The sequence below is a fragment of the Acomys russatus genome, chromosome 20 (genome assembly GCF_903995435.1).
Source record: "Acomys russatus chromosome 20, mAcoRus1.1, whole genome shotgun sequence".
NCBI classification, from domain to species: domain Eukaryota; kingdom Metazoa; phylum Chordata; class Mammalia; order Rodentia; family Muridae; genus Acomys; species Acomys russatus.
The window spans coordinates 57,989,874-58,015,055 of record NC_067156.1 but is presented as its reverse complement, the minus strand read 5'-3'; the positions used below and the strand labels follow the sequence as shown (position 1 = coordinate 58,015,055).

At 37.9% G+C, this 25,182-nt stretch overlaps 1 protein-coding gene across 1 annotated transcript in view; it reads left to right on the top strand.

Annotated features, from left to right (window-relative positions):
* Positions 1-25,182, top strand: part of Dcc (DCC netrin 1 receptor) — a 1,118,465-nt gene that overhangs the window by 510,916 nt on the left and 582,367 nt on the right. Inside the window, exon 3 of the mRNA XM_051163583.1 lies at positions 16,664-16,948. Coding sequence (XP_051019540.1) covers positions 16,664-16,948 — 285 coding nt within the window. The remainder of the gene's footprint in view (positions 1-16,663; positions 16,949-25,182) is intronic.

The window sequence follows — 25,182 nt, the reverse complement described above, 5'->3', positions numbered from 1 at the left end:
CCCAAATAGAATGCCGACAACAGTAGACATTTTAACTCAGAAGTGGAAAAGCTCTCTAAGCCTTGACCATACTCAAAGATCCACCATTACCTAAGGAATACTGAGAGCAGAAGAAATAGTCTTCCTCAAGGAAGGGCACACCAATTGATTATCCAAATGGTCATCCCTGGAAACATTAATGGAGGAAGAAAATAGATAAAAGATCAAAATGTTGGTCGTTTGGATTGTTTAATCAGCCATTTACTGTTGTGTCCCTGCTAACGATCCAGCTGCCAGGCTAGGTTCAGGAAAGAACAAAGAAACTCAAGTTTTCTCACCTCCCATGAATCTATGAGTTATTTTTGAAAGATATACAGACACTGTTATTAACACTATCAATTTACAGAGATTGATACATAACACTTACATTAATAATTAAGCCCTATATTTCAGAATCAAGAAAGATCATTGCAAAACATGGAGAATATATTAGATATCTTGTTTAAGCAATTTATGTTCTCACCAAACTCCACATGGTCTAAATCACTATAAGTTATAAAGTCCAATGTCAATAATGAGATTTTTCTGTAAATGAAGGCTACCATAAAATATACTGCAATAAAAAGGACCATTAATAGAGCTAAAGGATGGATCAAACAGAACAGACTACTTTTGCATTTCCTTAAATGGGCCAAACAAAAAGAATTACTCCTTTGCATTATGAGAATTTTCAAAAAGAGTATCTTTCATGGCTTTGCTGTGTAAGACACCTAATTCTCACAGAAAGACAGAGCACAAGGCATTCTTAACTTCAACAGGATGAATTGCAAAGGTGAGGACAGAAAATCCAAGCAAGTATGGAAGCCATTTCAGGGAGTGTGCTGGCTGGTTTACATCAACATGACACAAGCCTTAGTCATCTCAGAGAAGGAAACCCCAGCTGAGAAAATACCTCCATAAGATCAGGCAGTAGCCACACTTGTAGAACAGTTTCTTTCTTTCTTTTTTAAATTTATTTTTAATTTATATATAATAGTTTATATCCCAAGCCTAGATGCACGCCTCCCTCCTCTCCTCGCAGCACCTCCTTCCCACCTTCTTCCCCCATCCCAACTCCCTTTGTCCTCAGAAAAAGTTAGTGATTGAGGTGGGAGGGCTCAGCCCATTGTGGGTGGCACAACCCCTGGGCTGGTGGTCCTGAGTTCTACAAGAAAGCAGGCTGAGCAAGCCGGTAAGCATCACACTCCATGGCCTCTGCATCAGCTCCTGCCTCCAGGATCTTGCCCTGTTTCAAGGTCCTGTCCCTGGCTTCCTTCACTGGGGGACTACAATGTTGAAGTCTAAACCCAATAAACCCTCTCCTCCACAACTTGCTTTTTGCTCATGGTGTTTCAGTGCTGCAACAGAAACACTAATTAAGACAGTGAGCATCTAGCAACTACTGATTGGTACAAATGCTAGTAAATTCTGAGGTAGGAAATATCTGTTGTGTGTTTAGGAGGATGATTTTAATTCAGATCTATTGGCTGTTTCCTCTGACTGACTTGTGGATTGCCTTCTACATGCTAGAACCTAATGACTAATATTATGCAAATTCACAGAAACCCTGTGCTTATGAGATGAGAACTGGGAAGTTGTCTAGCAGAGGAGGGAGAGCGGAGAGAGACAATGTTAGCCTGCAAGACGGGAAAACACGCCGCTTTGCTCAGAAGCTTGTCAGAGTAGGATAGGCTTATTAATAGGAAGTTATGGAAGATAAGGACTGAAACATCTCAAATTCCCAGTGGCAAGTAAGCATTTATGGTATAAGTTGCGTAAGAAATTAAGGAAATAACTCTGAGATATCCAGAGTACCCTGGGATCCTCAAATATGAACTTAACATCTGGTGCTACAACTTTTATAAATATACTGGTAAAAAGTTACCTTCAAGATTTATTTTTCACATCACTCAGCATGTTTTCATAATAATGGACTCTGTTGTCATCTTAATAGATAGTTCTAGATATAAAGCTCAACTCACTTGCCAAATCCCCCAGAGGAAAAACTAAGTTACAATAAATTATCAATACATATCTCAGATGCCATTCTGATTTAGAAGTCTCTATAAATCATTCTAAGGACTCTCAAGTCCTCAACCACTGAAGCCAAGAGAAGAGTTTGCTGAAAAGGAGCAAGAGTTTATTGAAAGTGAATTTAAATAGCTTGGAAAAAATTGGCATAAATAAAACTGTTTGGAAAATAGATGATTGATTTTGTCTTTGTTGAAAAGCTAAGATATTAAAATAGCAATAATTTAGCTACTCCTGGAAGGCTAATGTCCTATCTGAAGAGTCTATTAATCATGGACAGCTACTATAAAATGATGTGAAATCACAATAACTGACAATTAATTTTTCATGATTTCTTTCAGTGGTACAGTTATTCATATTAACTTGAGTTTGTTAGTTTTTGCATCTCTGGGATATTTATTGACTCCTTCCTTTTCACCAGACTCCATACTAGCCTTAGGTTCTTCCATTGTGATCTTCTGATTTAGTTTCTGCAAAACACAAATGCAGCCCACTTCTGTTCTCTCTTAGAAGCAACAGAGAACTCTAACTGACTTTCCAGGTGGATGTGTCCACCTTCCATCAATCTCCACACACCAGTATCACATGGCACAGTTGGGTCCAGGACAATGAACTCACAACTGAGATTTTTCCTATAAGATGATTTACTATTTTCCAACTTCCTGACCTTCTTTTATTTCCACATGATTTCTAGGAAGTAAGGAGGATGTTAAACAGACATTATTGGGTAGACACAAGCTGATTCTTAGAGCTCTCTGACCAAACTGTTGGAAGTCAGTAAGGCAGGAGGAGTGACAGAGGACACTGACATCTTGCTTTGGTATCTATATCTTTATGCAGAGAGACCCATGCATTCCAACTCACACACTAATGTGCATGAACAAGTGTGAGCATGTGTGGGCATGCACATGCATGTACACACACACACACACACACACACACACACACACACACCACCCCCTACTCATAGGAGTGCAGTAAACAGAATTATTTTACTTTTCTTTGTTATTGTGCAAAGATATGTGATGCAAATGCATTTTACTAATGGTATGTTCCCTCCAGTGGATATTTCCAAATTGAAATTTCAATTATAGATCTATTAAAGTATGGAATTTAAATTATTGTTTGTACTGGAGGTCTGTTTCACTTTTGATGAATTGGATTTTGTGAGCTGGGAAAAAGATACCAAAATTATGAGAGAGGAAAAGAAAGTAACTTTTATTTTGATGCTTGCAATATGTGCCTCAGGTATTACCAAATTAACTATAATAAATTAATATATTAAAATAAATGTCTTGAGCTGGTGCTATTTTCTCTGCTACTTGTGCATGTTGAAAATTTGTTCCATTTAGGTTGTTCAGTCTACAAATTCTGAACTGAACTCAGGTATTTGCTTTGACAGGAAAAACATACTGAGAAACTGGTGGTCCTACTAAATCAACTTAGAGGGAAAATGTTGCCAAGAAATATCAGTAGAGACACAATTAATTCTAACATGGTACATAGTATTACTTGGTCTTAAACACTGCCTATAATGTTCTCAGTCACCTCTGACTGCAAGCTCAATTACAATTTGTAATTTCTCTCATATCCTCCCTACATCTTCTCAAATTATTGATCTCTTTTCTTTAATCTCTCTCTCCCTCCCTCCCTCCCTCCTTCCCTCCCTCCCTCCCTTCCTCCCCCCTCTCTGTCTCTGTCTCTCTCTCTCTGTGTCTCTGTGTCTCTCTGTCTCTCTCTCTCTTATATATGTGTGTGTGTGTGTGTGTGTGTGTGTGTGTGTGTGTGTGTGTGTGTGTGTATGTATGTATGTGTGTGTGTGTCTTGCTGAGTCTATTTAGTGTTGATCTGTATATGTGCTTCAGATTACCATTTGGGACTGGATAGCCTATCAAGGTATCATCCTTGAAAAAGACCAAAGCTCCCTTTCTTAGCAACCCTTACTTTCCTGTAGTTCTGCATCTAATCATGGAACCTCATGAGACTCTCCCCATCCATGATGACCTGTCCACTTGTATTGTGATTATACAGCTCTAATTTTGGGTACCAGATTGATGAGATCTTACTGTTGCGGCTTCTCTGTCATGTATTGAAGATCTTAACTCTTGACTGATATTCTGGGTGTTTTGCTCTTACAATCTCTCTACTCTGGTTTCCATGATGTTCCCTAAAGCTTAGGTGTAGAGTTGCATCAGAGATCTATCATGTGCTTCTCTGCATTTTAACTAGCCCTTGATTTCTGTAACAATCTCTGTCTTTTCCACAAACTTCTTAGCTAGGGGGTGAGAACCACACCCATCTGGAGGTATCACGATAAATATTTAGAGTGCAATCAGAAATTCTACTTGTTTAGGAAAGTGGCAGTAGGAGGGTTCTCCTCGAGGGTCCATGACCTTACCAGCCATGGTAGCTTGGTAGCTTTATAGTACCACCATGATTTCCTTCTGGTTGAGTGGCTTAAGTCCAATCAGGGTACTGTAATGTTGTTATTGGGTGGTAGAAGTTCAATTAAAATTTAGCATAATCTTCATGGTGTAGATTATTGGACAGATAAATTGGGACCTAATAACAAAATTTGGTGCTAAGTTCTCCATCTTATAGACTTCTTCCCTCTCAGCCTAGAAGGCACAGTTCCGAATCATGATCATTTCCTGAACAGTGACTTGGTACCAATGTAACTTACAAGAGGTAACACGTACCACATTGTATCACATTAGTGTAGCATGATTGAGTGTAATTCATTAATTGTTTGTTAACTAATATAGAAATCATTTGATATTTATTCTGTGTCTATGTGCTCCTCGAAGATAATATGAAAACACAAAGTTCATAGCTTCTAGCCTTATGGAATACTTTAGTAATGAAAACAGGACAATCTTGGTGAAAATCAAGATTACTGAGGTCTGTAATGTAGTAGAAAGCACAATAAAGGAAAACACAATTGTCAAAAAATATCTCTGCTTCTTCACAATTTATTGAATTGTTTACACATTCAAAAGTTTGTATGCTCCTTAGATTCATGTTTCTTGTAATACTGTTTCTCTGTCTAGAATATACTTTTGGAGCTTGGGTACTTTGTACATTTCTATTCAGTATTCAAGACCCTGTTTATATTTTATAAACTTGAAAGTTCATTCCTAATTATTGCTTGAACAATATATATATATACATACATATACATATGTATATGTATGTATATATATATGGACAATTCTGTATTAGAATCCTCATGTATTTCCTTTTGTTATATGGCAAGGACATAAGTGATTAAATAATAAAAGTGCCATTTGCTGAAATGGACAAAGACAAGCATAGGTACAAATACAAATCCTCTTCTGGACCTGAGAACTCTTGTTCAGTGTGCTGAACTTTGATATATAAAAGAAGGAATGGGAATCATGGGAACATAAACATTTCACCCTTTTGAATTATTTCAGAATTTGATTATTTACATATTTATGATGAGATGTCTTAGCAATGTGGCCCATATGAACACAAAATCCAGTCATGTTTCATATAACATATATTTCACATTTATGGTTATGAAGTATACTCATATAATGTTTTTAATAATTTTATTCATGAAACACTGTGTTTCATGAATATATACTGATATATGTCAGTGTTTAAAAGCTGTGTTTTAGTTTTGATATGAAACATTTTTATTTGGGAAATGTCAAACCTATATATTTTTTTCTGTCTGACTGCTGATTTAAGGAGAGGATTTAACACAAGAAATTATCACATATATCTGTGGAGGTGAAGAACTCCCGAGATCTGCAATTAACATGCTTAAGACCTAGAAAACAATGGTTTTATTTATGTCTGAATCCAAAGGTTAAAGGAGCACATGGATGAATGATGTCATTTCTCACCCAATTCTAAGTTCAAAGTCAGGAAAAACAATGTTCCCTATAGGGTATAACAGGTATTAAAAAGATATGTTGCCTTTCCCTGCTACCATACATACCCTCAAATGGTCTCTAAGTGAAAGACACACTCCCTTCTTCAATTTGCATATTACAATGTCATCTTTATACTGAAAAACCCTGATTAACATACCTGAAACACTTATTTGCCTGGATGTCGGTGATTCAACCTGACTTAGAAATGTAGTCATAACATTGAATTAATGGTGAAATTAACTAATGATTGAATGATAAAAGCTTTGGCTCCATACATTTATGAATGTCAATGACCAATTTCAACAATCAATGTCAGCACAGCCAATCAGAGAGCTAGCTACCCCTCAGCATGACTTGCTACTTGGCATCACCTGTAAGAATCATTCTATGCTAACTTTATCGTAGAATCATGACATTGATATACCATACATTTCATTATATTTTATGAAAGTTCTATATCCTGGTAGACAATACTGCATACGTTGGAAAAGCTCTTCCTTATCTAATCTTGTGGGAAAAAAAAAAAGATATACAGCATCTCAGATGGATGAAAGAAAACTTACCAAAATCCTACTAGATGAGCCTTCCCAGAGCTCCCCGGCTACAAAGTTAATGAAAGCATTGGAATGGCCATGTAGAACTCAAGCTTGTATGATCATTGATAATATAATCAGAAGGCAGAGGATCACTTAGAACATGAGTGTAGTTTATGTCTGGTAGTAACTCCCTCCACGGCAGAGTTGGTGGGTCCTGAAATCAATCTCTGGAGTTGCTGGCTTCTCTTGCATAGTGGCTTCATGAGAGCTATCCTGTCAGAGAAGGCGCTCTGTCCTCGTTATTATTGGGGTGCTACAATTTAGAACATCACAGATGCCGGAAGAAGCTGGAGTTCAAGCCCTGGGTCAACTAAAGGGACGTAGCTGTGCTGCAAGGTGAGCTTTGAAGGCGCAGTCTTCCCTGGTCATTTGCAGGATGGCATCCCTTCCAATCACCACTTGCTTCAAAGTCAGGTCTCTCATCAATTTTTTCTAACGCTGACGCTGTGTCATCCTCTCATGTTGTGTTATACACAACAAACCCAACAGGTGACTTCCAAGAAAGATTCGGTGTTTTTTCATTGACTGTTTCTTTACTTTGTCAGTCCACGTTCCAGAATTTGCTATTAAACCAAGGAGTCTATAGTTTGTTTCCAATACAAATGGAAGGGAAGGAGGGAGGGAGAAGAAGACAGAGATGAAAAGAAAAATGATCAGAGAGAGCGAGAAAAAGGAGACTGGAACACACCAGGAGAGAGGGAAAGACAGAAGATAGGAAGGCTGCAGGATGGACGAGAGAAGAGCCCACAAGAATGGGATATGGAGAGTGAAGACAGAGAACAGTCTAGCTGAGCCCATGAAGATTCTCTTTACTGCTGTCAGAATAAAGACTCCACTTAGAGAACGTCTCTTTTGGCTTGCCTCTTTCCCCTGCCCTTCAGTGAAGTTGACAATTAAGCAGGGGCACGTGCAGTCCTGCTTAGAGGGGACATAACCTTCAGTCTTTAATTTAGAGCAAACAGGGTGTTTACAGCCACCCTCCTTGGGCTGTTGCAGAACATTACCACACTGCTGAATATTTAAAAGCAAAGCATATTTCCAACCACAAGGTCTGTCCCCCAGTTGATAAGTCTCTTTATAAAATGAACTTTAATTACTTAATAATTAGACTTCTATAAGAGAAGATGTGGATTCAGATAGTCTGCCAAGGAGGCTAGAGGGCAAATAAGAGGAATTTGCCATATCCAGATTAGAATGTAAAGGAAGGAGTAAGCTTGTTCCTGGTGTGTGTGGGCGGAGGAGCACCCTCCCTTGAGGCAGTAAGCCCAGGACTGTGAGATGCTCTTACTGGAAATCCAAAGTAGTTTAGATTTTAAGGAAGTCAAGTGCCTGTCTGAGATGTTCCAACTTTCTGCCTGTCTGGCTCTGATGGAGGATTTCCCCGTGTCTGTGTGGTGCTGCCTGCATTGGTGGAAGGCATGGACTATTGTTCTCCTCATTTTAATTCTGAGAGCCTAACATTTCCATACAGATTTAGCAGTTTTCCATTCATTGCCATGGTGATTTTTTTTTAACCTTTCCCCTCCTTTTAGCATTACAAAAGAAAATCTCAGAAGAGAAATGTTTGTGGCTTTGTCTATTAACATTTCTACTGCCCTGGAAACAACTTGTTTGGTTGGATCCAGGCTGTGAAGAAAGACATCTTGACTTGAAGGGAATTGATGGCTGTATCCCTTCTGTATCTGGCCTAACTGGCATGGGTAAATACCACTTAAAACATGCTGGTCCTCAAAGCAAGCTTATAAGTCTCATCTAGGACTTTTGCAGCTGTGTTAGGCATTGCTGCCTAATTTTCACAGGTGCAATCTGTTTCCATGTGAAAGGGTGCATGTACAGGTGGGCTTGGTGCCTGTACTAGCCTCTGTCTTAAAAGCTTTGTCTGAGGAAGTTGCTTCTTTCTCCCTTCTATCCTGCTGCCCCGGCCCCCAGCATTGTCAGCATTGCTATTGTTCTTTAGAGTTGCAAAACCACAGCTCTCCCCTCGAAAGCGATGAGAGAGTTTATGCTTGAGCAAATTAGTGACCATGTTCCAGGAATACAGATTCAGATTGTATCAATTTCCATGTTTCATTGTGGTAGCAGTTTAATGACACTCTTATGTGGCAGAACAGCAGCAGCAACAACAACAACAGTCATAAATCAAGGTACTTTTAAAACACTTTCCTGGAAACATTAGCTACAGTAAAGCAGGGATTTCTCAGTTCAGATGCTACCTGACGGCCATCACCGCCTTTTAGTTGAAGGGAACTAGAATTTTGTTAGTTAAAACATTCCAAAAATATTTTACCTATTAGTCAAAAGAAGATTGGGTCAGACACAGAGATCATCAAGGAACTCCTACTGAGGAGACTAAAGATAAACTGATCAGGCCATGGACCTGCATCTTAGGGTCATGAAGGTCTAATCATTTAATCAGTCTTAGCAGAGAGTTTAACGTACCGACTGATTCTTTTCCAGAACTTTCCTTCACCACCTGTTGATGTTTAGGCCCCTTGCTGCTTCTCTAAACAGACTCTTACAATCATGCCATATCATTGTCATTGAACAAATATTTATTTGATGAAAAATCATCATGCATGTTATAATATTGATAAATATGCCATTGAACAGATCTGTTATGAAAGGATTTTATTTTATTTTATTTTATTTTTGGTGGGGACGGGGAAGAGGAGTGAAAGTGGAGGGCACCGATGGCAGAGAGAAAGACAGACAGGCGGGAATGAAGAGAGAGAGAATGAGCATCCTGCATCCTGGCAGGCCGGGTCTTATATCCAGTGCACCTGGCTGGCCCAGATGAGGACACAGGACGCAGGTGGCAACATAGGACTTTGCACACCGACATACAATTCCTCCCTTTTCGTTTAACTTTTTAAACTGAGGAACTAGGAAAGGAGGGCAAGGCAGGAATGAGGACCTTGTGTTTGAAAATGGCTGCTTCCTGCTCTTTTGGGGGTGGGGGGCAGGTGAAATCTTTGGGAATCCTGAGAATGAGAGTGAGTGTGGGGTGGGCTGCTGAAGTCCTGGGAGAGCCCGCCACTTTGCTTCCATCCAGGGTTCTATGAGAACATGTGGGGCTGGGAAAGGGAGTCAGGTCCAGCTGACTGCAAGTCTGTAAGGTTAGCCTGCAGCACCTGTGGATTGCCTAGAATAGAGAATAAAACTAGGACTGAGTCCTTCTATGGTAGAATGTACAGATTAGCCTGGAATAAAAACAAACAAACAAACAAACAAACAAACCCCAGTAAATTAATGGCAGTCCATGTATATGGTACAAAGGAGAATCGAGAGACAACTGGTTGGGCCTGGGCAGGAGGATGAAGTGATGATTTATTACCTGAATTGACACTGCGACCTCCCATATTACACAAGGGTTATGCTAATGAGAGATAAAAAAAAAAGAATAAACCCTTCTTTGTATTGATGGTAAATGCTGAAGTAAGGAATCTGGTTTATGGATGTGTAAAAGACCTTGAGCAACATCTAACAAAGTGCACATGCAAAGAGGCTCTTTATGAATCTTTCTGGTGATAAGGCACTGTAAGTTAATAACGGAAGGATCTTTTATGGAAATCAGAATAAATGGCAGACCCAGTCCTCCATGCTAACTTCATAATGGACCTATATTTCTTGTTGTCAGTACTGTTTACTATGCAGATGTAAATGGGGATTGGTGCTATCAATAACATTTCTGATGCTGAAGTCTAGCCGCTTAGTCTGTATAAGTCACGTATATAATAAGAATTAGAAGCATCTGTATTTATTATTTCAAGGACAAGGGGATAAAATAAGGCTTCTGCATGTCATATATATCTTGACTTTGCCATATGTAAAACAAACTGTGCTCTCTTATTTTTATAGCTTCTTACTAGTGGGTTTTGGTCTGTGTTACACGTGGCAGAGCCACACATGTCTAAAGCTGGTTGGCTAGAGTGGGATGCTTCCGCGGCTCCAGGTGTTCTTAGATGTAACGCTGTTGTAGCGTCCTGGGCTGGGCAGGATGTGAACCTAGCCATTTTGACAACAGTTCCTTTTAAGAAACAACCTTTTCTCAAGGATAAAGATAGAAGCCCTCCTGAGGCTCTCCAAATAGGTTTGTGTGCTATTTCGAATAGGATAGCACTCCAGACTCCAGTTAGTGTATACAGATTTAATTGAGCACAGAATATGAGCTGTCCCTCAGTGTATGTGGAGAGTTAGTTCCAGGACTCCGGTAGAAGTGAAAATCTGCAGACGCTGGAATTCTTATATAAGATGTCAGTTTTGTAAGAACATATCTCCTATACTTTAAATTGTGTGTAGCTGACTTATCAAATCCAATAATATATAAATGCTATATTCATACTTATGCTGCTTAGGGAACAGGACACAAAAGCCTGCACATGCTTGGCAGAAATACAATTAAAATCTCTTCAGTCAACAGTTGTTGAAGCCTCATGAATATCGAGGGTCAGCTGTCCTGGCTGAAACATGGCATTTACCCAGTTCGCTATTGCTACTAAAAGATCAGAGTATTGGCAAATAGAAGGGACTCACATTGAGCAATTTTATTTAGGTTAAGGAAACGAGGAGGTTTCAAAACTATAATTCACTACCAAACCTTATTTTAAGGTTTGCTTGTGTTGCGCTGTATTTATTTTTTAAATCTTTTTTCTTGTGCTGTTGCATAGATAGGTTGTAGAGATATTAATACTTATGGGCTGGCACTACATTTCAGTGGTAATACACTTAGCTAGACTATACAAAGCCCTAGATTCACTTCCTAACATAAACGCAAAATGGAAGATAGAACTGTAGAAATTAAGTAAAGTAAATCAGGGTGCTTAGAGTAGTATAAGATACAACTTGAAATGATGCCCAGACCCAAAGCCATCTTACTCCTGAAGAGATGAAGCAAGAAAGAATACAACTGAGTGCAGAATATGGAGTTGTCCCTCAGTGTAGGCAGGAAGTTGGTCCAAGGACTCTGTAAAGAACGGAAGTCTGCAGATGTTAAAATACTTCCGTAAGATGTCAGTTTCACAAGAGCATATCTCATATGCTTGAAATCATCTGTAGCTGACTTGTCAAATCTAATAATATGTAAATGACCTGGTACTAAAGCCTGACCCCGGATAATCTGGGACTTGGTGTGTTATCATCCCAGAGGGAGTTGCAAAGTGATAAATGTAAAACTAACACCAGTTTTCAAAATGTTGGTATTTTTAAAGAATTTAATCTTACATAGAACCTAATCAAATATTAATGTTTATTTTTTATTGTCAATAAATATTTCATATACCTTGTAGAAATAAAATACAGAGAACATAACAGGAACATGGGAACACTTTTGAGGTTTTGTTTATACACCGATCTTTGTCATAGTGTCTTTAAATTATGAGTGATATGAAAATTTTAAGGCAGAAAGGTGATTCTCAGAAAGACAGAAAAAGTGTAGTTTTTTTTAAATATTTGATGCTATTAGATGCCTACAGTTAAGACAGGTAGAGATAGGGGAAGAGCATGTCTCTTTCTAGTGAAAGTGCCAGAGGAACAATATCAGCAGAACACCCCACCAGGAGGGAGGTAGTGCATTCCTTTAATCCCAGCTGTTGGGAGGCAGAGAGGTCTCCGAGTTCAAGGCCACCCTGGTCTACAGAGAAAGTTCCAGGGCAGCCAGGGAACCCTGTTTTGAAACAAAACAAAAATAGCGAAAACTAATTTGGGGCCTTAGAAAAACTCTACAGAGTTAAAAATTGTTTTGTGCTAGTTGTGGAAAGGGGTGTGCGATTATGCTAGATTCCTGAGTATATAATTAAAAAACATTATCAAAACTCTTTTACAGCATTTAAACAACAAGATAATACCCATAACCTTAAACACAGCCATGTTAAACACCTGCAGCATAAACTCCCTGGGTTAGCAACATTCTGATGTCTGCAATGGGCATGAATGGGCAAAGAACAGAGGTAGGAAACAGTGGGTCTCAAGTAATCTATTGAATTTGAACAGAATCTTGCTGGACAAGGAACTAATCCTAACAAAGATCTAAGTTCATCTTGTTGCCATGGCGCCATATGAAAAACACTCAAAAAAACCTTTATATTATTGTATTTATTGATTTCTGAAAAATACAGTATCTCATTTTTATGAGTTTCAGTGAATTTAATAACTAAAATATGCTACTGAATTGGTATTATGTAGCTTCTTCTTTCACAACCAGGTGATGTCATACAGAAGTTTAGTTCCATATTAGACACCGTAATTCAAGCCAATTAGCCTACTTGTTAGTTGTGTAGTTATCTTTGTTGAGGCACAAGTAAAAGACAGAAATTCATTTTATAACTTTCCATCCTCACAATCAATTATTTGAAATCTCCCTATGCTTCACTGTTAACTTTAAAACTGAATGTCGTTCCATGCCTGAACCCATAGTACTAGGCATTGAACTCGGTGTGCTATCTCCCGCTCCTTTCTTAAGATCTGAAATCAGCATGGTGCTATATACAGAACAAATATGTGCTGTAAACTTTTGCCTGAGGCAATGTGATAAAAGACAATTCACCCCCAAATACACTGCCACCAACAGACCAAGCAAGTAATGCCAGAGGTGGACCAGTGAGTTTATTGAGGATGCATGGGTGACTGATGCCATCTCTGAGTTCTCTGAATCATGTCAGTTTCCTGACTCTTAAATTTCTCTTAACTTTCTGACTTTCAGTTCAGGGAATAATGCTGTACAATAGCTTTTAACTAGGAGCCAATTCCATTGTTTCATTATGCTAATATACCAGCCAAATGACTTTGACATAGAAAAACAATTGTTGACTATCAGTTTGAATTACTTGTCTATGTTCTCTGCTCTAGCACTAATTTGGTAGCTGAATTTTTAATGTTATTGATAATCATATGGAACACAATGGTGTTGAATTTGTAAATGTCTACACCTAAGGCAGAACTATGTATCTACATGTTTAAAATTATTCAGATGAGTTTCCAATTTAACCAATTATTTTATTCTACCATATATTAATAAACTGTCATTTAAGCATAAAATAAAAACTAACAATGGAAACAAGAAGGAGTGCTATCAAACAAGTCAGAAACTTGCTTTCTGATATAAAACCTTATAATGATATAATGAACCTATTCATTGTAGTTTCTTTATAGTGTGTCAGCCACTCTTTGACTCTTTCCTTTAAATCCACACTAAAGTTAATTGGTATCAGATTCATATATTGTATTTATTCTTTCAAGTTTACTCAAAACTGTACAAAGAGCATAGAAAAGACTTTGAGCCAGGAGCCAAGGAGCTAATTAATGATACCCCCAACCACTTGGGGTAACTCTAACATAGTTATAGATGAGTTATTTTGATTGGAAGAGTAAAGTTTTGCAAGTGTCTGGTGCCCCGTGCTGAAACCACTCTAGTGTTGATCTAGGTGATTCCATAGGTCCAAATTCCAGAGTTTTAACTTTAGGTAACAACCTGTATATGTGGAATACATTTCAACTGACAAGTTAATATAAAGTATCTACATGATCTTGCACTAATCATTCATTTTAAAGAATATTGCACTTCCTTAGTATTATATCTCTCTCCATGGTTTCAGATACTTCAGACAGAATATAACAATGGTAGTCTTTAGAAACTTACATATATTCCATATGAAGTGCCTAAATAATTTAATACTCAATTGATTCCACTCTCTTGCTATTCTAAACCCTAATATTTGAAGTAGACATGGAATTCTCCTTTGACTTAGGTCTGAAACTCTGCTATAATATATCTTATTTCCTTTCCTATTAAATGATCTTTTACCCAGTCCATTTACCTTTCGAATTCTGTTCGCAACTTACTTTTTCTCAGTTGATGAAGAAAATTATGTTTGGAAAAACAGACCCAAGTTCAGAGCAGCAGTGATGAAATGGATCACAATACAATTTGTCACTGATAAAAAGATGATGGGGAAAAAAAAAAAGATGATGGGGGGGGGGAAATAAAAACTTCCTGACATGATTTAACCCAAGATATGGGAAATTCTGACTTAATTATAATAAATTTATAAACATCGCAATATCATTAAATATAATTAGTAAAAATCTAATGAAGCCCAGACTGATGAGTTAATAAACGTTTATTATAACATATATCTTAAATGAAAACAGTAACATCAAGATTACAAGGAAATGGAAATATAATGTCTGTGATGACTAAATCAAAGATTTAAAAAAATTAACATTATTGTGCTCAATTAGCCTAGAAAATAAATGTCCGGTGCTTTATGAATAATGAGTAATTCATACAGGCTTGTTTGGAGTCCTTCCATACAAGATTCTCATGGGCAATAGTGTAGGATGACTGATATATCTTGTTCCTGAAAGGCTTCAGGAAGACAAGAGCAGAGCACCTCTTGCCCTTCACTAACAAAGCATCAATCTGGAGGCTCCTATTCACCATGCTTTGCTCCATGGTGCTTGTTTTCTTTTCTTTTTCTTTTTTCTTTTTTTAAATTTGATTTTAATTTTATTAATTTATTCAGGTTACAGCTCAATTGTTATCCTATCACTTGTATCCTCCCATTCCTCCTTCCCTCCTGCTTTCACTCTATTCCCCTCCCCTTAAGTCTATGCTTGGTTTCTTTTTCCCTTCATCCCTACTTGTCTCCGCCAGCCAGCCATTTCACAAGAACTTGAAAGTGGCCATATGGATTAACGCTTGTCTCCCTACATAGACCAGGGAATGAGAGACAATATAAAATGATTCAAATGTATAAGTGACTTGTAGAAACACAAGCTATTCTAACTCCAACTTTAGTATTTTCTTTTCCACACTGCAAACACACCAGGCAAATACAGGTGAAAGTGACATTAAACTGTCAGCCTACCAATGGTTGTTGTATAATTGGAAGTGAATATATTTTTACTTTCTTGAAACAGTCTCAAATTATACTATGTCATCAGTTTTTTGTTTGTTTTGTTTTGTTTCTGTTTTTTAGAGACATGGTTTCTCTGTCCTGGAGTCTCTTTGTAGACCAGACTGGCCTTGCACTCACAGCACTTGGCCTGCCTCTGCCTCCCAAGTGCTGGGATTAAAGGCGTGTGCCACTACTGTCATCAGTTCTTAATGAATCACTGTAACTTCTTGAACAATGTTAGGTAGCTCGGAGAATATAGCATTCATATTTTTAAAAAGTAAGGACCCATTTGGAACACTGACACATAATAGCACCATTAACCTGCACACAGAATTTAATTTTCAAAGTACAATTTCCTCATTTATAAAACTAGACTAAACTTATCTCCTCTGTTTAGTTTACATGAGGGTTGTTGTTGCTGTTGTTGTTGTTAGCCAAGAGTTATAGTAAAAGAGGCTTCTAGGGAAAGTGGTAATATCATCCTCATATGTTGTGGTTATATTTATCAGTATGACCTAATAATGTTTATTATCAGGTCTTTAATTATTATTATGGCAGTATTTTCTAATGTACTAGCAATCAATCAAGACAGAGACACCTGTTATATTTTAACCTGGGGCAGGGCAGATATTAATCCCCTAAACTACTTCCCATAGTGGGGCAGGTATGCGTTACCCAATCCCATGCCATCTGCTTCTAATATCTACTATCAAGTTACCTCCCATCCATAATCCCAAATACTTGGTAATTTTCATCATCTGGGCCCAGTCTTCATCCATGCTGTCCATGTGCTTCTTCTCCACTTAACCCATGGTGTAGGCTTCTTCTGCTCTCTTCTCAGGTCTCCCCTCCTCCCAATATTCTCTCTGTCTCCCAAAGCCCCTGACCCTTGCCATACCTACCCCATTTGCCCTGTGATAGACTTTTATTGGTCAAACAGGTTACTCTTAGGCAAGTTACAAGGAGGGGCACAGAGACAATAAGCAGTAATTAGCATCAATATATATCAGACCAACCTCCAACAATCATATCTTATCCAAATCATCTGCTTGTCCTGCCTGATATGTTATAATATGTGATAATATGTGATAAAGGTAGAAGACTGAAAAGAATTTGAGTTTATGCCTTCTACAAAAGTGTCTCATAGAGAACAGTAGATACTAATAATTATTGAGCTTTATTTGAAAGACTCATCCTTTCTTCATTGCGTTTCTCTTAGGACCACTGAGATTCCTTTCCCAAACTGAATCTATCACAGCCTTCATGGGAGACACAGTGTTACTCAAGTGTGAAGTCATTGGGGAACCCATGCCAACAATCCACTGGCAGAAAAATCAGCAAGACCTTCTCCCAGTCCCAGGAGACTCCCGTGTGGTTGTCTTACCCTCTGGAGCACTGCAGATCAGCCGACTTCAACCAGGAGACATTGGCGTCTACCGCTGCTCAGCTCGGAACCCAGCCAGCACAAGAACAGGAAATGAAGCAGAAGTCAGAATTTTATCAGGTATTTCAATACTTACTGTAGTCACCACAACACAACTGAACAGAAGAGATTGCATGATTTTTCTCTGAGAAATATTTTCTAGGGATTACATGCTTTGAACTGCTTACTGAGTTTTCTTTTCTAACATACTATATAAGGTTATAACAGGTGTTCAAGTTTCTGTATACCACTAAATTTTTGAGAAACATGTAAATATGCTTTATTCTCATCCATTTTCTCATTTATTCTTTCACTCATTTATGATTATTTCATAGTTAGAAAAAAGCCCAATATAAACACTTCTCATTTTATTTCATTTTCTAAAAGGTGGGTATTATTCTTATTTAGAGAAATGAAATATTCTTATTTAGAGGAATGAAAAAATTCCCGAGCTTCATTGTCATACCTAAATTAATATCTAACAATTATGTACACAAACTTTGGCACAACGATTTCTGGAACGCACTGTACTACTTACAGTGGGTCTAACTTGATGAAAATGGACACAGGACTGGCCTTTAGGGGGTCTGGATTAATGTAAACATAAAAGTAATTATAACAAAGTGAGATTCACATTATGGTATGGACTTTTGTTCCTTTCCATCATTCATTCTTTTTCTTCTTGGATGAATAAATCTATATGACTTTGGCCATCTCATTTCCTTCTCCTAAATATCTAGAAGTTTGACTAGCTGCACCTAAGTCACTGTGTCTTTCAGAGATAGCTACTATCACACATCTTTCTAATGCCTGATCCATACTTATTTTTGTGAATCACAGGACAGCACTGAGGGGGTTGAATAAACTGCTTTTGATAGATGCTGGCATTCATTCATATACTTTTTTGTTTGTTTGTTTGTTTTTTGTTTTTTGAGACAGGGTTTCTTTGTGTAGTCTTGATTATCCTGTATTTGCTTTGTACACTGGATTAGTCTCGAACGGACAAGGATCCGGCTGCCTCTGCCTTCCAAGTGCTGGGATTAAAGGCGTGAGCCGCCACCTCCCAGCCCATCCATCATTCTTAATGTTTGTAGTTATCCAACATATTTCATATAGAGAGAGTATAAGTCTTTCTAAAAGGAAAACTTGCAACTCAGGTGAAGTTTATTCAGTGTTTTAAATAAAGCAAGTTTAAAACATCCTGCTCATTTCCTGTGTGTTCTAACCTCCACTAGTCACATAGATACTGACTTCAAGGTGCTAGTAACTATTGTGACCCGGCTACATTCCATCCACCTGGCAATGATAATGTAGCATTTATTAGTGACACATGCTCAGATTTATTTAGGCACCAATTTCATGTCCCTCAATTAAACATTGATATTCATGTGCCATAAATAATGCATATATGGAGTCATCAGATAGGGATCAAAACAAGTCGCAGTTAAAATATTGACAAGAATATGCTAGATTATTTCAATGTGACAGAGAGAACTATTTCCAGTAGCATTAAGGAATCAAACTAAATTAATCAAACATTAAATTTTAAATAAAAAAAAATTTAAAAAGGCATTAAATAGATATTGGCCTTTCTTTTGTTCAGTTTGTAAACTCTTTTGTAATTGAATTGTGTGACTTATTTAAAGCTGCTTTGTTAATCTGATTCAAAAAAGAAGACATCAGTGTACTTTGGAGAGGTATAGCTATTTAACAGAATGAGCCATGCATTGGAGTGATATGGAAGGAAAGAGAGAGGTGGCTATGGTCATATTGCATTGTATACATGTAAGTTATGGCTGATCGCTTGGTATTTTTGAGGGAGTCCTAACACTGGGATCAGATGTGTCTCTGACTCTTTTGCCTGCTCTTGAGACTCTTTTCCTCCTATTAGGTTGCCTTGTCCAGCCTTGATTAGGAGGGTGCTTGCTTTTTCTTATTCTATGTTGTTTTATCCTGTTTGGCTGTTGTCTCTTGTGGGCCTGCTTTTTTCTGAAGAGAAAATGGAAGGGGAGTGCATATGGATAAGAAGGGAGTAGGAGAGAGTAGGGAAGAGTAGAGAAGGGGGAAACTATGGCCAGGACTTATTGTATGATAGAAGAATCTATTTTAAATGAAAATAAAAATAAATACAAAAGAAATTCTCAAAAAAAAAAAAAAACTGAACTAGTGTAAGATATTTTATTTAAATTCCCATTAATTCAAATATTCAAGCATAAATCTCAAAAAAGAAGTTTAAAAAGAGTGCACATAGCCATACTTGACTGAGCCTGGCTCATGTTCTATAGCTGCTATAATGGTCTGTGTAAGAGAAGTTCCGTTTGATTCCTATGTCCATGTTTTCTTGTTAGTTTAGAAGTCAAATACAAAGATCCACAAAAGCTATAAGATTATACAAGAGAATGGGTAAATCACTGGCTTTGATGCCTTAGTTGCTAATTATACTTTTCTGGTTTTTAACATCTTGTTTTTTCCCCCTGAATCAGTTTCCCACTTTGCGTAAGCACCAGCTTGAAGCACTAATTGTTACATACACATATTGTACATTTCTATTCTAACTCTTATTTCATGGAAACCCATAATGTGATTAGCATGAATTAGTACCATTAAAAATGCTGCTGTGCTTGGTCATTATGTGGGTCCCCTAACAGCGGCAGCAGGGGCTGTCGCTGACTCTGCTGGTTGCCTTGGATTCCTTTCCCAAAGCTGGGCTGCCTTGTCAGGCCTCAGTGGCTGAGTGTAGTTTTAATCCTGCTGTGACTTGAGATGCCAGGGTGAGTTGGTACCCCTTGGAGTCCTCCCCTTCTCTGAGAAGAAGGATAGGGGGTGTGTGGGGAGGGGTGCTTGAGGGTGGGACTGGGAGGAGAGGAGAGAGGGGCTAGGATTAGACTGTACAGTGATGAAAGAAAGAAAGACAGAAAGAAAAGAAAGGAAGGAAGTTGGAAGGAAGGAAGAATAAAAATAGCTTTTAAAAGTGCTGCTGCAAGCTCATATAGCTTATGCATGTGGTGCATATTTTGGGAACTGAGACTTGACTGGGCTATATAATGAATTTCACATCAGCTTAGGATATAGAATGAGATGCCTCAAAACAAAACAAAACAAACAGGTAAATAAATGAAAATAAATATTTTCTCATAATGCCTAAAGTACTATGCTGGTTATGTTATATCTTGTTTTAATGCTTAAGTAAAAATTTAAGACTTTAGAAACACTTACTAATTAGCATAATTTTGTAACATATTTGGATATTGATTGATTGATTGATTGTCTTTTCGGTTCTGGAGAGTAAACCTAGGGATTCAGAAAACCAGCGTAGAAGTTATATTACTGATCAGGATCCCTGATCACTTCTTACTTTTTATATTTTGAAACAGGGTCTCAGTAAGTTGCCTAGGACTAACCCTGTAGCCCAGACAGTTTTTGAATTTGGGACATTCTTGCCTCAACATCCCAATTATCAGAGATTAGAATCCTCTGTCACAACTCAACCTAGGTCAATATCCTTGTGTATGTTTTCAGGGGTTTATGTAATTCTAACTATCTTTAACTTTATGAATGTATTAAAAATTATAAAACACATTCCAGGTCATAAATATCAGCCAATAACTAGCCTCCATCAAAACCTCATTTTTATTCCCACCAGCAATGAAGGAGTGTTTCTCTCTCAGCACATCCTCGCCAGCATGTGGTGTCACTTGAATTTTTGATCTTAGCCATTCTGATGGGTGTGAGATGGAATCTCAGAGTTGTTTTGATTTGCACTTCCCTGATGACTAAGGAGGTTGAGCATTTCTTTAAGTGTTTCTCAGCCATTTGATATTCCTCTGTTGGGAATGCAAACTAGTACAGCCACTTTGGAGATCTATCTGGTGCTATCTCAGAAAACTGGGAATAGGGCTTCCTCAAGACCCAGCTATTCCACTCCTTGGAATATACCCAGAAGATGCTCTAGCACACAACAAGAAAATTTGCTCAACCATATTCATAGCAGCCTTATTCATAATAGCCAGATCATGGAAACAGCCTAAATGTCCCTCAGTAGAAGAATGGATAAAGAAACTGTGGTACATTTAAACTATGGAATAATACTCAGCTACTAAATACAAGGAATTCCCAAAATTTGTGGACAAATGGATTGAACTAGAAATGATCATAATGAGTGAGTTAACCCAGAAGCAGAAAGAGTCAAATGGTATATAGTCACTTATATCTGCATACTAGCCCAAGGGGCATGTCCCATGAAAGTCTTGACTAATCAGGAAACTGGGACAGAGGGGAGGACATCCTATTGGGACTCTAGATGAGAGTAGTATGGGAGAATGGAAAAGTTGAAGGATCCAGAGGATCCTAGAATCCTACAAGAGGAACATTATGATAGTCAGATTTGGGCCCAGGGGTCCTGCTCAAACTATGGCACAATCCAAGGACAATACAGGCTGTAAACTTCAAACCCCTACCCAGATCTAGCCAATGGACAGGACATTCTCCACAGTTGAGTGGAGAGTGGGGTCTGACTTTCACAGGTACTCTGGTGCCTAATATTTGACCACGTCCCCTGCCTGGGGAGACCTGGTGGCACTCAGAGGAAGGATAGCAGGCTACCAAGAAGAGACTTGATACCCCTATGAGCATATACAGGGGGAGGAAGTCCCCCTCAGGAACAGTCATAGGGGAGGGGAGTAAGGGGAAAATGGGAGGGAGGGAGGAATGGAAGGATACAAGGGAGGGGATAACCATTGAGATGTAATTTGAATAAATTAATAAAATTAAAAAAAATAAAATAAAAAATTCTCATTTTAAAAGCTCAAGTAATAGTGACTAATTTCAGTTTATAATACTACATTACATACCATTTTTGCCTAACTACATAGCAGCCAATCCGCTACAAAAGAAAAGATGAGAGATAAAGTGCTGGTGAGGAAATACATAAAGGAAGCAGATTATACTGTAAACAACACAAGTCAGAATATTCTTGCCCCATGAAGATCAAGGAGTGTCTAGCAATGTGAACCATATATCAAGAAAAAAGGGTAGAAGGAACAAGAGGAGCTGGAGACATTTGAGAAAATACCAGAAATTCTGCTAGAGGACATTAGAAAACAGAGGGAGTGGTGGTGGGAGGAGACAAACCAGAAGAGAGGAAGTTTGACTGGAAGAAAAACTATTCTTCAGAGAACTGTTCCTGTGGTGGCATCAGAAGGATCCAGAAATGGAGATGATCTGAAGGTCATTAATGACAGATGTTGTGACTTAGAGGGGAGGAGGGGTCTTCTGGCCCCAGACAAGAGCTGGGAAGTGAGATCTGAATAGAGAAGACAGTGTGGCCATGTCTCACATCTTTACTAAGCCTGGGTATCAGAGGAGATAATTGCGATAGATAATACAAATGATATATTTAAAGAGAGGTTTTCCATGATATTTCACCTTTTCCAGGTGAAAACAGTTATTTCATTCAAGAGTAGGAAAATTAGTGCCTAATTCAATTTGTTTATTAATGAATTATGCCAAACTGATTTTTACATATGAGTAATTATATGTTTGTAATAGAGTAAATTAGCAGTAAACGGCTGTAATACACTTTTTTTTTTTTTTAATATCAACTGAAACACTGCAGGTTGTGATGTTTCAAAATATCATGTGCAATGAGGTCTATATGATGGATTGAAGCAGCCAGCGATTGTCATTGTAAAATTAACTTTGTTCATGGTTCATCATATTTGGATGTCAAGCTTCAGACTGGATTACAGAATTATAAATCTACTTTGAGCAATAGGTTGACTGAAAGAACTGGCTCCAGGCACTGAAATTTTTGTATCAGTTTTCTTAATGATCTAACTTAATTAGTCAGTTGCTAAACCAATCTACTATTTATTTATTTAACTATACGCAGGTGATGCAGGGTCCTCTATAGACTCGGAGGTATTAACTCTCCATGGCTGATTGATACTATATTCTGAAATCTTTTTGTTATAATATTTAATTTTATTTCAAATAAAGTAGGGAAGATTTTATTATTATTTTATCTGTGGCCTTAGAACAGATAATTTCCCAATTTTATTTACATTATTAAGATGACAATTTAAGAGCCAGTCAGAGTGGCACATGTCTGTAATCCCAGCACTTGGAAGGCAGAGGCAGGTGGACCTCTGTGAATTCAAGGCCAGCCTGGTCAACAAAAGAGATTCTAGGACAGCCAAGGCTACACAGGGAAACTCTATCTCGAAACACCCTTGCCCTTAAAATAAAGATGATAACTTAATATGTTATCCAACATTATATTTGAGTAATACTTTTTTTTTTTTTTTCGAGACAGGGTTTCTCTGTGTAGCCTTGGCTGTCCTAGACTCACTTTGTAGACCAGGCTGGCCTCGAACTCACAGTGATCCACCTGCCTCTGCCTCCCAAGTGCTGGAATTAAAGGTGTGTGTCACCATACCTGGCTCAAGTAATAATACTTTTATTTAAAAAACAATTACAGGCTTTCACAAAAAAATTCCTTGATTCACTTCTAGATTACTGGAATAATAGGATTCTCCCAAAAACACAAGATACAAAAATATTTTTGTTTCCAAGTATATATAAAGTTTATATTAACACTATTGTATAACTTGTGAAAATGTCCAATAGTACTATGTCCTGATAAACAACAAATATGTGTATTTTGTTAGAAATCTGAATACCAGAATTTGGGAATGTGATGTAAGCTTGAGCCCACTTCAAATACATAGTGATCAGCTGGCTAGCCAGAGCTGACTAGCAAGACCTTTAGCACACCAACTAACAAGCCAAGTTGATGGCCATCTTAATCTTTAGATTCTGACACTGATCAGGGTGGCTTTAGCAAGATTGTAAAATTAGACAGACCTGACCTGAGGTTACATTATCGTTTCCCGTATGAAAGGTTTTTCAATAGCAGGGCCGACTGCTTTATCACATTTTACCAGCTGTGGACCACCTTTTAGAACCAGAGCCAACCTCTGCGTTATCAACTAAGTTGAAATCATATTCACAAACTTAGTTTTCATAGGGCAACAGCCACGGCATCTTTCTGTCTCCAAATCCATCTCCTGTGCTTATCTCTAAAATCCAAATCTTCTGTCAGGTTAACTCTGTTCTGATATTGTAGCAAGTCACTCACATTGCCAAGATCCTCTGCTGTTTCTAGCTCGTTTGTTCTTCCTCCCACAGCTGAGGTAACTTCATCTACATAAATGTGGAGTTCCCCAGTATCAACCATGAGCATCACACTTTCATCATGATCCTCTTTATTTAGCATTGTGACCTTCCACCAATCATGAATGTTGTTAATGGAATTTATAACAGTAAATCTTTACCAAAACTTCACTTTCTTTATACTTTTGAAATTCTTTGCATAGGTCATCATCAAAAGAATTTCTCTGTACGGCAGGAATAGCCTTATGGAATGTGTTTTTCAAATAATAAGATTTTGGACATACAATTACTCTTTGAACCATGGGATGTGGACTAGATGTCATATTGTAAAACAGGAAACAATAATCTCATGAAACTGCTCTTCAGTGACCAAGATCATTTCCAATGAGGAGTAATACTTTGTAAGAATTGTTTCTTTTTTCCCTGTGTGAATAGCAGATCTCCACACAGGGTATGTCACAAATAGTTGTTCTGTCACATAATTGTTGCAGTTAGCAAAAGCAGAGTAGAAAGAAGTGCTATAATTAAGGGTCCTCAAGCCAATTTTCTCAAAGGTGGGTGAGCATTAGCTTTAACTTAGTTACTACTTATATTAGCACCCAGTCCATGAAGTAGCCCAACCTTTGAAGCTTTGAAGCCAGGTACTGGCATTTGTCTTCAGCTATGAAAAGTCCCAGGTGTCATCTTATTTGAATAGAAAGCTGTTGACATATGTTGGAAATCAGCTGGTAGTGTAGTCAGCTTCCTCAACTGTCCCTCCTGGATTTTTCTGGAGAATTTGATACATCTTTTACATTATCATTTGTACCTTACGGTATCATTTATGCCTTTGACTTAGAAATGGCTCCTTTTGTATACCACATGAATCAATGTTTTCTAGCTTCAAATTTTCTTCTAAAGCTTCCTCACAATGCTCACCTTCATATAGTGGGATGGAGTTTAGGAACTTCTTCTAGATGATGGCTTGACATAAAGGAATTTAATGCCTGGATTGATCTTCTGTCCAGTCAACTCCACATCAGCAGAACAACTGTTTTGCTTTCTTGTCAGCTATAAGCTCAAGGAGCACTGCTTAAATTTTTTTCTAGAAAATTTCCTTTGTACTAAAAATTTGGCTAAGTGATTAGTACAAACAGGTCCTC